General features: G+C 44.6%; 7 protein-coding genes and 2 non-coding genes across 9 annotated transcripts; 3 read left to right on the forward strand and 6 right to left on the reverse strand.

Annotated features, from left to right (window-relative positions):
- The first annotated feature begins 309 nt into the window (after positions 1-309).
- Positions 310-382, forward strand: K450DRAFT_t77. The gene has a single exon. It is a non-coding gene; the product is annotated as a tRNA-Arg (tRNA).
- A 72-nt stretch (positions 383-454) lies between these two features.
- On the reverse strand, positions 455-1,521 carry K450DRAFT_251040 (uncharacterized protein). Its single transcript, XM_051590656.1, has 2 exons — positions 1,225-1,521; positions 455-1,101 (listed from the first exon to the last, which is right to left on the reverse strand). The coding sequence occupies exons 1-2, from the start codon at positions 1,445-1,447 to the stop codon at positions 680-682; spliced, it is 645 nt and encodes a 214-aa protein (XP_051442645.1). The 5' UTR covers positions 1,448-1,521; the 3' UTR covers positions 455-679.
- A 660-nt stretch (positions 1,522-2,181) lies between these two features.
- K450DRAFT_251056 (uncharacterized protein) lies at positions 2,182-3,166 on the reverse strand. The gene is made up of 4 exons (XM_051590657.1): positions 3,124-3,166; positions 2,928-3,060; positions 2,616-2,852; positions 2,182-2,501 (listed from the first exon to the last, which is right to left on the reverse strand). Exons 2-4 carry the CDS (start codon positions 2,970-2,972, stop codon positions 2,379-2,381), a joined length of 405 nt encoding a protein of 134 aa, XP_051442646.1. The 5' UTR covers positions 2,973-3,060; positions 3,124-3,166; the 3' UTR covers positions 2,182-2,378.
- On the reverse strand, positions 3,167-3,840 carry K450DRAFT_251061 (uncharacterized protein). Its single transcript, XM_051590658.1, has 5 exons — positions 3,703-3,840; positions 3,599-3,636; positions 3,462-3,537; positions 3,336-3,382; positions 3,167-3,278 (listed from the first exon to the last, which is right to left on the reverse strand). The coding sequence occupies exons 1-4, from the start codon at positions 3,816-3,818 to the stop codon at positions 3,355-3,357; spliced, it is 258 nt and encodes an 85-aa protein (XP_051442647.1). The 5' UTR covers positions 3,819-3,840; the 3' UTR covers positions 3,167-3,278; positions 3,336-3,354.
- Positions 3,841-4,414: 574 nt separating this feature from the next.
- K450DRAFT_97725 (uncharacterized protein) lies at positions 4,415-6,256 on the forward strand. Its single transcript, XM_051593844.1, has 6 exons — positions 4,415-4,430; positions 4,492-4,602; positions 4,666-4,875; positions 4,949-5,051; positions 5,112-5,672; positions 5,749-6,256. The coding sequence occupies exons 3-6, from the start codon at positions 4,835-4,837 to the stop codon at positions 6,085-6,087; spliced, it is 1,044 nt and encodes a 347-aa protein (XP_051442648.1). The 5' UTR covers positions 4,415-4,430; positions 4,492-4,602; positions 4,666-4,834; the 3' UTR covers positions 6,088-6,256.
- A 410-nt stretch (positions 6,257-6,666) lies between these two features.
- Positions 6,667-7,109, reverse strand: K450DRAFT_251065 (uncharacterized protein). Its single transcript, XM_051590659.1, has one exon. It carries the CDS (start codon positions 6,926-6,928, stop codon positions 6,734-6,736), a length of 195 nt encoding a protein of 64 aa, XP_051442649.1. The 5' UTR covers positions 6,929-7,109; the 3' UTR covers positions 6,667-6,733.
- On the reverse strand, positions 6,788-7,622 carry K450DRAFT_251066 (uncharacterized protein). Its single transcript, XM_051590660.1, has 2 exons — positions 7,375-7,622; positions 6,788-7,310 (listed from the first exon to the last, which is right to left on the reverse strand). Exon 2 carries the CDS (start codon positions 7,289-7,291, stop codon positions 6,977-6,979), a length of 315 nt encoding a protein of 104 aa, XP_051442650.1. The 5' UTR covers positions 7,292-7,310; positions 7,375-7,622; the 3' UTR covers positions 6,788-6,976.
- On the reverse strand, positions 7,623-8,429 carry K450DRAFT_251072 (uncharacterized protein). The gene is made up of 2 exons (XM_051590661.1): positions 7,768-8,429; positions 7,623-7,682 (listed from the first exon to the last, which is right to left on the reverse strand). Exon 1 carries the CDS (start codon positions 8,158-8,160, stop codon positions 7,975-7,977), a length of 186 nt encoding a protein of 61 aa, XP_051442651.1. The 5' UTR covers positions 8,161-8,429; the 3' UTR covers positions 7,623-7,682; positions 7,768-7,974.
- Positions 8,430-11,420: 2,991 nt separating this feature from the next.
- Positions 11,421-11,493, forward strand: K450DRAFT_t78. Its single transcript has one exon. It is a non-coding gene; the product is annotated as a tRNA-Arg (tRNA).
- Positions 11,494-11,624: the final 131 nt, after the last annotated feature.

Genomic DNA, 11,624 nt, shown 5'->3' on the forward strand with positions numbered 1-11,624 from the left:
AATGCAAAAATTTACCGTACATGATTTCCAGAATTAATTGTCACTTTTAGAATTGACAAACAATGCCTTTTGTGTCAAGCTGAAAATGTCAGGAAAAAGTCATTAAAATATATGAATTCTGACATATCTTAAAGCATAATCCAAATTTTTACAATGAAACTAATTTAATAAAGCTCTATTGTGGCGAAGGGATATAAGTAGGCCAGTAGGCAGAGGTCGTATGCCAGTGTCTGAATAGAATTAGCAATAGAATTAGTACATCAATATTTATAGTACCTGATTAGCATAGTGGTCTCCTTCGCATAATAAGGAGCTATGGCCCAATGGACAAGGCGCTTGACTACGAATCAAGAGATTCCAGGTTCGACCCCTGGTAGCTTCATATTTTTGAAGGTTTCAAATTTTTTATACCGAAGTTTTTGCCGTTACGGCCGCCTTATTGCAAAAGCTCTCGTATTACTTTGCCAACATGACCGGCACATCTTCATTCTCATTCACATTGTAAACATCTCTCAGTGGTTGTTTTGGTTATAAAAATATACATTATATTAAAGCATGAAAGGAGTTATTTTATACAGGATGCCTTTGGACGGGATAGTAAATTATTATTTACACTGAGGGGTGTGTGTTGAAATATAAATTTTACGGTATTCGCAATCATTCTCTGATCCATTCAGATTTACCACCAGCGGCGTCGGTATCCAGCAGCCTCCTTGTCATAAGCATTAACACGGCCAGATCCGCAGCAGCAAGCCAAGAGCCACCAACCAGATGCAAGAAGAAGAGCAGCAGTGGCGCCAACAGTCATCCATGTAGCGGGACCAAGATGACCGGAAGCTCCACTAATGGCAGAACTAACCTGATGAATACCTTGAAGGTCAATGACGAGACTCATGATAAGGGTAACGAGCATAACAACGAAGGCAAGGAAGGTGCTGAAGGAAGCACAAAGATCGGAACCACGGCTAAAACCGTTAAGGAAGGTGATGGCCAAAGCAAGGAAAGTAAGAGCAGTAGCGATAAAGTACATGACGAAGACAGCCATAAAGAGCTTGTCATGACCAGCGAGACCGTCGATGTTGTTAAGACCCGAGGCTTGACCTAGAAAAAGTGAACGGGGTAGATTAGTATGTGCATCAAAAGGAATGATGTCTACGTCAAGGTAGTAGCCGTTACGTCAAGTAGAGAGGCTCCTACGTCAAGTGCATTTTGAATTAGACTTACTCCATGGGAAAGCAGCTACTGGCTTGCTGCACTCTGTGATTGTTCCACTACCATCTCCCACACAGTAGTTCCATAATCCGAAATCATAAGTTGCACCCGAAGTACTTATTCTTGCAAAGTAAAGGTCCCTCAAGAAAGGCTTGTTGTATGTGTTGCCAATGAGGGAGAAGATCTCAAGGACCAGTGCAGCGAATGTGAGAAAGATAGCTGGAAAAGCAACCATATCAAAAAATAAAGAAGAGTAGATGTTTTCTTCAAGGATCAAAGGAAGACCTCCTTTTATAAGTTAATCGGTCGTCACCCAGAAATAGCCATACGGTGACTTCACGCATTGCATCAAAACAAATTCCTTTTTTGTTCCGCCAGCCTCTTTCACCCGCCTCTGCCAAGAGTGCCCTGATGTTTGTTCCTGATCTTTCTTTATTGTTAAAAGATCTTTCCAGGCAGCTAGCATACTTATATGTCTCAGAAGTATACATGTTATCACAATGCATCTTGATGGGTTGACTATAGCGTACTCATTGCCTAGCGTAGTTGGCGTCAGAAAGTGTCAATTTGTTCCATCATCCTCCTATAGGTTATCTGCTCATGATATCATCCGACTGAGTTTGCTTTTTTTTTAGAGCCTCTCACGTGCAACAGTATTTTTGGCTGGCGGAAGAATTTTCACTCTGGACGCTTCTTTTTTGCCAAGCCAAGCCAGATAATGCCGGACACTGGCTATTTGCCGCCAAATTGGCTGTTTATGCCAAGAGGGAATGAATTTTAATGGATGAATCCTCGTTGCGAAGAGTTTGAACTGCCTCGTGAGCTTCTTTGGTGGCAATATGGCCGGCTGGTCTCTAAAAGGGCTGTCATCTATGACGCTATCCCAGGTTTTGATTCCCCGAAAAGGCACTCCACAAAAAAATGAGAAAGGGGAAACTTTCTGACATAAACGTTTAACAGGCAAGGAATGACTTCCTAGGGTGCAATATTAAATCAGCTTTTTAATAACTATTGATTTTAAGGAATTAAAGCTTTTTTAGTACAGTAGGTGTCAGGTTACGAGAATCGATATGATTTTCAGGTTATGAGAATTGGCATAGCTCTCTACACAATAAGGATTAAATTGCACAATTTGAATGAAGACCTCGTCCTTCATGTTGCAGAAATCAAGCGGCAAGGTTTGCGTACAACTTGCTGAAAACACCGGGCTTTACGCTGCATTTAGTCTCCAAAAAGGTGGCCACTGAACCATAGGTTTCCTCGAGATGAACAAACATATTTTCGATAGCCTGGCGAAGAGGATAGTTAGCGAATGATGTACGTTGAGCATACATCGCTCTGCACCACTTTCACCGGCACACCCATGCTTTCACCGCTCAGTTGGACAGGACATTGCCACTCACTTCTGGTCTTGTCTTCGCAAACTCATCATCAAGTCCCAAGTCGTTCATTTCATCCTTGACGTCTTCATACTCAATAACGAGGCCTTGACGAGACTTGCTATAATCATCCACGATTACCTGACGATCCACGCCACAGGCAGATAAAACCATGGCGATGATAACTCCGGTTCTGTCCTTTCCTTGTTCGCAGTGAATCAGGGCAGGCAATCTTTCTGGATCACTCAGTATGTCCAATACCTACAACCAACGGAATTGGTCAGCCAATGTAGTAGCTTATTACATGTTGTTTCTCTCCAGATAACCAAAACTCACGTCTTGGATTCCTTTGGCAGATGTTTCCGCATAGTCGATGTACATGCCGCTCAAGCCTTTGTGATTCAATACCTGAGAAAATCTCTGCGTAATCTTTTTCAAGTGACCATGTACAGCGTCTTTGGCTGCTTTCCTATGGATCGACAAAGTTGTTACAACAATGACGAACGAGCTATCAAGAGCAACCGGCGCTTACACTTTGGTTTCATTGGATGCAGGTCTAAACACGCCATCTCGCTTGAAGCGGCCACCCCCCACTTGGATTTCAACCAGAGATGTACTTTTGGGTATTTCAGGTGGGTTTGATTCCTTGATCGTACGGACTGGCCGTCAAATATAAATGCTACATGCCTAAATATGAATCAGATGGCGAAACTACTGCAGAGTCATAGCACTGTCTTGACTTACCAAAATACCATGGGTAACCTTATTCGAAGTAGTACTTACAATTTAAACTGCAAAATAAAAGGGTAAAGTCATAAAATGGTGAGCATGAAAATATTTGGAAAAAAAAAATTGAAGGCGTCAACGTACTCTGAAGAAAGTTTGATGACGGTTTGGATCCTATGACGTTCCAAAAACTTACAAAGCTCTGTTGGCTCGCGATCGTCTATGATATAGGGTTAAGATTGCGTACCGTAACGCAGTTGATAAATTGAATTTTTACATACTCAGTTCTCCTGATCGATAAAGCTTTTTCTCTTGAATACTATCGGCAATAGGTTAGAGCCTGCATGGCATCGGTGGACCATGGCCGGTCAGGAGCTCAACCTACCGTTGACCATCTTTTTTCAGCTGTCGGTAGCTTTGATCGACACTCCAACCGACGTCACGATAGTTTACAGCAACTTCTTCATCTGTGGCAGTATGTTGTTCACTGGTATTTTCCATAAGAGCTTTTTTCCAATATTTGTAGAGCAGAAAATGTATTTCAACAATTTTGGGCATTTTTTCGACCGGCCTTTTTAAATTAGGTCGTATCATGTGAGGTGACGCACGGTTGGTTTCCATACCAAGCGCTAGCTAAAAAAAAAAAAAAAAAATGGCCTACCCAAGCAACTTCATTCAAATACAGTATGCTAAGGAAACCGACTCCCGGGCGCAGGGTCACAACTCGTTCAAGATCAAGCAGTAAAAGTAGAGGTATGTTGACGGGCTCTTAGTCGTTTCAATCGTTTTTTTACTAATTGGTTCTCAGTCTCTGTAGCCAATGAAGAATCGAAAGACGCTTTTCCTGATGCAGGGCTAAGTAGAGATCTTTCGGCGACTGACGATCCATCGCTCACTGAGAATGCTACAGTCTCAACGCATACGGAGGTTAGTCCAGATCGAGAGCACACGCACAGCTATACTGCGAATTCCACTGTCAGCGACAAGTTGACGTCGCACGAAGAAAGAATGAAAGTGCTTGAAGCATTGGATTTGAATCAGTCAATGCAACAAGAGATTATGAAACAAATTTCCTGGATAGAGGACAATATTACCTTCAACTTGCAGTATATGGTAAGCGTGATGATCAAGCGACCGTTAAATGAGGAATTGGCTTCTCATATCTTTTTGTTAGTATGAAGTACGCGCCATGCGATGGAAGGAGCAGCGAATCAAACGATCCAAATCGAACCCTTACTATCCTGTATACAAATTACCACATTTCTTTATTGACGATGATGGAGAGGTAATTTGCGAAGTTATGCATCTTTATGGAAGGTTTTGGATCCTGACCAATGCAACTTTCTAGTCACCACCAACGCCTAATACTCCGTATGAATCATCCTCATGGCAAGCATATCGGTATAGGCCATGTAAGTGCTTTGAACGAGAGGAGAATGGTTTGTACGTGAGAGTTGACAGAGTTATTGTGTGTAGGGACACACACTGAAAGGCAGAAGCTAGTGGAAGCTATACGAATGGAAGCCAAAAGATTGATGGCATTGGATTATCACGCAAGGTGGGTTTGGGCAGTTGCCTGAATGTTGCAACAAAACTACCTTTTGTCGTTTGCTAACACTGAGTTGTTATAGCGGTCATCATCATTTAATATGGGACGTGGAGAAAGTGAGTGACGAGAGGTTGGAAGTCTATTCTGTCGATAGAATAGACTGGAAGAGAGTCAGCAAGATATATGTGAGTGTTTGTAAAATGCTCAGTTTTGATGTGAACCTGTGCTAAACCAAATTCAACTAGGTACCTCATCGAACACCTACGGAATGTATGATTCAATGGACCACTCAAGAACATCCAAAAATCAACAAGACGCCATGGTCAGTGTCGGAGAACAGGAAACTTATTGAACTCGTACTGAAAAACGGTCTATATGGAAATTGGGAGAAAATTGCTGTGGAGCTAGGCACCAACAGAACAGTATCTCAGTGTTTTTCGCATTATCAATCTCAGGCTTCTCGACAAAAGGCAAAGAGGCGATGGACAAAGACTGAGGATCGCTTGTTAAAAGTAGTGATAAAGTCCCTTGGTCCTAGGAACTGGCAGCAAATTGCTCACATAGTCGGTGATCGAACTGGTAGCCAATGCTTACAGCGCTGGACAAAAGCGCTAGATCCTGCGATCAGAAGATCTCGATGGGTGCAGGAAGAGGATCATGTTCTGAAAAATGCTGTACAAGTATATGGACTTGGAAATTGGAGATTGGTTCAAAAACATATCCCTGGACGCACCGATATGCAATGCAGGGAGAGATGGGTCAACGTTCTAGATCCTGATTTAAATCACTCCAAGTTTGAATCTGAGGTAATTGTGATGTTTAAAGATGGCAGCTTGCGCGTTGCAGCTCGGTTTTTCGCATTCATACTGACCTCTGCTATAGGAAATGGAGAAGCTGCACAATATGGTCAATGAGCAAGGGCCAAAATGGTCTATGCTGGCTCAACACTTTCCGGGGAGGACGGATAACCAATTACTTCGAGCGTGGAAGAATCACGTTTTGGAGATAGAAAAGGGACTCTGTCTTCTCGAGCCATCTTATGAAAGCACCTCACTTCATGAAAGTGAGCAATATAACCGCAGTGAACCTGTATCTCCTTCTCAATCTGTACCTGCTGATGAAGAGCCGCACGCACCGATTACATCGAAGAAACCTAGTCGAAAGCCAACGCTGGCGAAATCCAAGAGAGGTGGGGTTGTCAAGCGTAGTCGAAAAAATTAGTGTACATACAATCGACCATTGGCGCTTTTTAAATACTGCATACACTGGATTAACTATACCCAAACTGAATTATGACTTTAAAAGATGTATGTCCTTCATAAAGCGTGCTTTATCAACCTGACGTATAGTGTGCTTAGAAAATTAGTTTGTTGACGTGCCAACAACGGGCCATTGCCCATGTCTTAAAGGCCAGAAATTTTAGCCTCAGGTTCGTACGATAAAAAATATATAGCCATTCCGTAAAAAGAACAAATATGGAGGCAAGTGCTTTGTTGGCAAGGTATAAAAGGTCTCGAGGGTCTAAAAGATACCAGATGCAGCTCTTTCCCTTGATTCCTGCTCTGGAACTTTTATCACATCAGTGCCATTGGATGTCATTTCTGGTCAAACCTTCGTTGTAGCACTCAAAAAATTAAGCTGGGATTTGGGAAGTTAGATCAGAATATCTCTTTATTCTCAATATTATATTGAAAAGATATCATAAAAATTGTGAGACAAGAGAGCTGCCCTGATTTTTTTAGATAGCGTTGCCACACGCGATTGTTAGCAAACACTCTCTACACCAAAATCAACTCAAGGCAGGTGCTATCGCAAACCTCCAGCAACTGGAAGTAACAGATAGAAAGACCATCCCAATGACGCACCACTACGGAGGCCGGCTCAAGAGTGGTGGCCACCTACAACGACGAAACTTCAAAGTTTTACCAATCCGCAAGTTTGATGTTATCGTCGAGCAAGACTGGCTAATAAGACAAGAAACGATCAGCGAAGTACCAGAAGATTGAGTCGAGTTCAAAGAAGAGCTGCGGAAGGCCTTCAAACCGGTCCAAAACCTCCGCATGGCTCGCGATAGACTGGCTGTCCACCACCAAATCGGATCAGTAGAGGACTACGTCGACAAGTTCCAGGACCTCATCTTGGAAGAACCAAATATGGCCTCAAATAAAGCAATGGAAAAGTTTGAAAGAGGTGTCAGGAAGAGGTAGGAAACTATGTTCGGGAACGGGTGCAAGGAAGACATCGCATGAGAAGAAACAATGGGCGAAACCCTAACCCCACTTTTTTTGTTTTCAGCTGCGAAGGACCAGGGGAAGGCATCGATTGCCCGTCGCGTATAGGATGACACATTCGATTTTCGCAAGCACCGAAGAACGCGAAAAAACGTCCCCTCGGAAAAACATCCCAGGCCACACCTGAATGTCATGACAGAATCCGAAGACTCTCTACAAACAACAAGTGTCAGAGGTAGTAATCAAGACGTGGACATAGACCAGCATGGGTGCTTACCGCAATTCTGGACACGGGGGCTAGCACTAATTATATCTCCCAAAAGCCGCAACCGGAATGACCTGGCGAAAGGTACAAGGAAAAGAGGTTATCATCGCCCGGGACAGGTCTCGGTCATCCGCTATGAAGTCTCCATCGACGCCAACATCGCAGACTTTAAGGACCAAATAACAGCATATATATTCGAGATGCGCTTCGATCTCGTTTTAGGACGAACCTGGCCTGGCTTAAGTTAGTAGAACTTACTCCAACTTGGCGTCCGGACGAGTGGCACATAAAGAAAGTTACATGGATTCACCCTGAAAGACCTATTTCTACGCACATCGTGACCACCGGATCAGGAGGAACGTTAGAAACGAAGGAGGAGGTCGATAGGGAATGCGGCTTCCTTACCTCGCATCGACAGTTGCAAAAAGAGGAGGCCAGGAAAGAGGTGGAGGATCTGTTCTTAGTTTGGCCAGGAAGCGAAGTAGTGGCGGAAAGGGAAAGTACCATCCAAGAGATAAAACCACTGGTAGAGGAATACAAGGACGTTTTCCGTGAGGGACTCCCGGGTTTACCTCCGGACAGAGGTGTCGCTTATGCCATTAACACCGGAGATCATGCACCTATTAGTCGTCCCCCGCTCAAAATGAGTCCAGCAGAACTGGACGAACTGAAGAAACAACTGTCGGAACTCCAGAAGTTGGGCCTGATCAGACCTAGTTCATCACCTTGAGGCACACCTGTCCTGTTTGTAAAGAAGAAGAACGGTTCGATGAGAATGTCTATTGATTTTCGGGCCATCAACAGAGTGACCAAGCGAGACACCTACCCGATTCCCCGAATTGATGAATGCCTAGAGAGGGCTTGGCGGTGCAAAGATTTTCCCGAAAATTGACTTGAAGAGCGGGTACCACCAAGTACGGATTCGACCAGAGGACGTTCCGAAAACGGCCTTCAATACTCGGTACGGATCCTTTGAATTTTTGGTGTTGCCCTTTGGTTTGACTAACGCCCCACCGACCTTTCAGCGTTTGATGAATGCAGTATTGGAAGACTTCATTGGCGATTTCGTGCTGTTTACTTGGATGACATTTTAATCTTCAGCAAAACAGAAGCCGAGCATGAACAACACGTTCGTCGGGTACTAGAGAAATTGCGACAGCATAAGTTGTATGCAAACCAAAAGAAGTGTGCTTTCGGAGCAAAGGAATTAGAATTCGTAGGATACAACATATCCAGCGAAGGAATATTACTTCGAGCGATAAAGTGAATAGCATCCGTCAGTGGCCGCAACCAGTCAACGTCCAGGAAGCGCGCTGATTCATAGGTGTAGCGAACTATTACCGCCAGTTTGTCAAGGATTTCGCTAGTATAGCCGCTCCTCTCACGGACCTAACCAGGGGCCAAGGCACCAAGCTATGACCAATTGTTTTGGTCCTTCTTTGTGCGTAAGTATTGTAACGGATTGTGGTCCGTAAACACTTCGTACTGCCTGCCGTCCACAAAGCAACGCCATGTCCTGAGAGCATGTAAGATTGCCAGCAGCTCGCGCTCCTGAGCCGGATAATTCCTTTCAGCCGGTGATAACTTCGCGGACTCGAAAGCCACTGGGTGCCAACGACCTTGTGCATCGGCTTGCGACAAGACAGCACCTATTCCGAAATCAGATGCGTCCGTCTCGATTCTCCAAGGCTGATCCGGATTCGGTGGGAGTAACACTGGTGCGCTTGATAACTTCTGCTTCAATGTTTGAAATGCTGTCTCGCAATCGTTGGTCCTGCACCCAGATTAGTACGATGGCTCAACGAGTTAGAACTGTATGATCCCATTATTAAGTATAAGCCAGGAAAGGAAATATAATTCCGGATGGACTATCACGGCGACATGACTTACAAAGTGCCGACCCGCGGACTTCGATGGAGGAGGAATATTTGTATCTAACCACGTCGCAAGAAAGAAACACAGACTGGCCATTGTACTATTTACAACCGGATAACACACCCTACGGAATTGAAACGAATGTTAGAACGGGAAAGGTCCAAATTCGTTATAGATAAATAAACAGTGTTACGAAGGATCACAATTGACAACCAACCATTAACGGTTCCTTACTTAGAGAGTGGTCCAAGCGGGCAGACACAGTGGAAAAATTTCACGTCGCTTTCGATCACCAGAAAGGCCAAACACTGATGGACCTGTTACGAAAAAGATGTTGGTGGCCCAATATGCGCAGGGATATTGAACAATGGCTGAGGCACTGCTTACCCTGTCAGATGGCAGCCAACCCAGGCAAGTCCGTTCATCAGGCACCAATGATCCCACTGGACGTTCCCCCTCCTTTCTCTCGTTGGCACTTGGACTTTATCGGAGAACTACCGACAACACTACGCAGAAACCGATGGTTGTTGGTGGCAGTCGATTACACTACAAACTGGCCGATAGCTCGAGCCCTGCCAGACGCCACTGGCGACGCAGTTGCCAAGTTCATCCATGAACAAATCGTGATGCGTTTTGGCTGTCCATCGGAAATCTTGACGGATCGAGGCTCTAACTTTATGTCCAAAGTGGTGGAACAGTATCTGCAGAGACTACAAACGAAGCATAAATGCACCTCTGCGTTCCACCCACGCACAAATGGAAAATGCGAACGACTGAATGGCATACTTAAGGCTATGCTACGCACCTATTGTAACGGCAATATCCACAGATGGGACGACTTTGTGGACACGGCTCTCTTCGCGGCAAGGATCCGCACCCATAGGATCACGGGCAAGAGTCCTTTCTACCTGACGTACGGAAGAGAACCGGTTTTACAGGCGACCCACTTGTACCGTTCATCGACAGGCGGTTTACCAAGGATCCTAGAGTGATTGCTGAAAGAAACGCGGAAGAGTTGGCTAAGGTCGACCAGATCCGGGCCTCGATTGAGTGGAAAGCGAAATCGGTTAGTGCGAAGGACAAACAGCGCTGGGACGCTAAGGTAAAGCCCCTGACCCTGGTGATCACGTGCGCATGCGCAAGGAAAACAAGCTTGGATTGGAGCCAAATTGGATAGGCCCATACGTGGTAGTTGGCAAAAACCAGGATACGCACATCTACAAGCTCGAACACATCCTAGGAGAACCCTACGACTCATGGGTCCACATAGACAGGCTGCGGAAAATAGATCCTTATTCGATTGACACTCCCTTCTACAGCCCTGCTACCACGCGAACCAACTGGGTTACAGAGAATGGCTTACCACCGGATGAACCGTATGAACCTACTTCTATGCACCCAGTCCCAGTGCAAGACCCCAATATGGAAGACGACATAGTGGATCCTTCGGAAGTTGATCGAGGACGATCAACAAACTGGGAGGGGGGTATTGTCGTACCTCAGAGTACGAATGAACCGGCAACTATAACTACAAACATGGGCGAAGCAGTACCAATGGTACAGAAACGTACTAAGGCTCTAGGAGGCATGGATAAGTGGAAGTTCAGACCGACGATACCTAAGGTACGTAGGTCGATACAAAGAAAGGCAAGTGCCAAAGAAGCGTCGGACAAGTCCGACCGCCACACACGTAATGCCGAAAGTACTAGAAGACCTTGAGGCAGGAAACTTCTGGAAAGCAGTAGTAATAGACGAAGTGTAAAGTATAAATACTGTAACTACAGAATGCAATAAAGATCATCAATTAACCAGAGACTCATAGTCTGCAGAGAGGTGTACCTTTTGGCGAACGACAAAAATGTCGTCAGCCAGACGACAGAAGTAGACGTCACAACAGTTACACCTAAAAGAAAATTTTGTACCCAACACAAAGATACTCAGAAGGATACCATCCAAGACATATAACCCGACGCATATCTCCAACGGAGATATATAACATAGAACAAAACATCACAAAGCGATACGGAAGATAAGACGGATGTTTAGTAAAACGTAATATAAATAACGTATAGAAATCCCTACAAAAGAAGAGGGGGAGCAAAAAGAAGAATAAACAAGAAGAATTCCCAGTTTAACAAACCTAACTAAGGATAAAGATTACCGCGGACCAAATAAAATAAATTGGAGCTATGGCCCAATGGACAAGGCGCTTGACTACGAATCAAGAGATTCCAGGTTCGACCCCTGGTAGCTTCATTTTTCTTCCCTGCAATTTTTTTTCTTGTTTTCAAAGGTGTCGTCGCCTAAAATACAAAATGACAGTTCAACCGAACGCCGGTTCAAGGGGACTTCTTTACCAGCGAAGTCACATTGAATATCCTCTTAAA

Source organism: Umbelopsis ramanniana (assembly GCF_025399195.1).
Source record: "Umbelopsis ramanniana AG unplaced genomic scaffold K450scaffold_47, whole genome shotgun sequence".
NCBI classification, from domain to species: Eukaryota; Fungi; Mucoromycota; class Umbelopsidomycetes; order Umbelopsidales; family Umbelopsidaceae; genus Umbelopsis; species Umbelopsis ramanniana.

Excerpts from the sequence above, each read along its gene's own strand:
- K450DRAFT_251040 (XM_051590656.1), bottom strand. The coding sequence starts at position 1,447 with ATGGTTGCTTTTCCAGCTATCTTTCTCACATTCGCTGCACTGGTCCTT. Across the intron at positions 1,102-1,224 it reads AGTAGCTGCTTTCCCATGGA|GTCAAGCCTCGGGTCTTAAC; the intron begins GTAAGTCTAATT and ends CACTTTTTCTAG.
- K450DRAFT_251056 (XM_051590657.1), bottom strand. The coding sequence starts at position 2,972 with ATGTACATCGACTATGCGGAAACATCTGCCAAAGGAATCCAAGAC. Across the intron at positions 2,853-2,927 it reads CTGCCAAAGGAATCCAAGAC|GTATTGGACATACTGAGTGA; the intron begins GTGAGTTTTGGT and ends CGTTGGTTGTAG. Across the intron at positions 2,502-2,615 it reads TTGCGAAGACAAGACCAGAA|GCTATCGAAAATATGTTTGT; the intron begins GTGAGTGGCAAT and ends CCTCTTCGCCAG.
- K450DRAFT_251061 (XM_051590658.1), bottom strand. The coding sequence starts at position 3,818 with ATGGAAAATACCAGTGAACAACATACTGCCACAGATGAAGAAGTTGCT. Across the intron at positions 3,538-3,598 it reads TTATCGATCAGGAGAACTGA|ACGATCGCGAGCCAACAGAG; the intron begins GTATGTAAAAAT and ends CCTATATCATAG. Across the intron at positions 3,383-3,461 it reads GTCATCAAACTTTCTTCAGA|TTTAAATTGTAAGTACTACT; the intron begins GTACGTTGACGC and ends TTTATTTTGCAG.
- K450DRAFT_97725 (XM_051593844.1), top strand. The coding sequence starts at position 4,835 with ATGGAAGCCAAAAGATTGATGGCATTGGATTATCACGCAAG. Across the intron at positions 4,876-4,948 it reads GCATTGGATTATCACGCAAG|CGGTCATCATCATTTAATAT; the intron begins GTGGGTTTGGGC and ends GAGTTGTTATAG. Across the intron at positions 5,673-5,748 it reads ACTCCAAGTTTGAATCTGAG|GAAATGGAGAAGCTGCACAA; the intron begins GTAATTGTGATG and ends CCTCTGCTATAG.
- K450DRAFT_251065 (XM_051590659.1), bottom strand. The coding sequence starts at position 6,928 with ATGCGGAGGTTTTGGACCGGTTTGAAGGCCTTCCGCAGCTCTTCTTTG.
- K450DRAFT_251066 (XM_051590660.1), bottom strand. The coding sequence starts at position 7,291 with ATGACATTCAGGTGTGGCCTGGGATGTTTTTCCGAGGGGACGTTTTTT.
- K450DRAFT_251072 (XM_051590661.1), bottom strand. The coding sequence starts at position 8,160 with ATGGCCCGAAAATCAATAGACATTCTCATCGAACCGTTCTTCTTCTTT.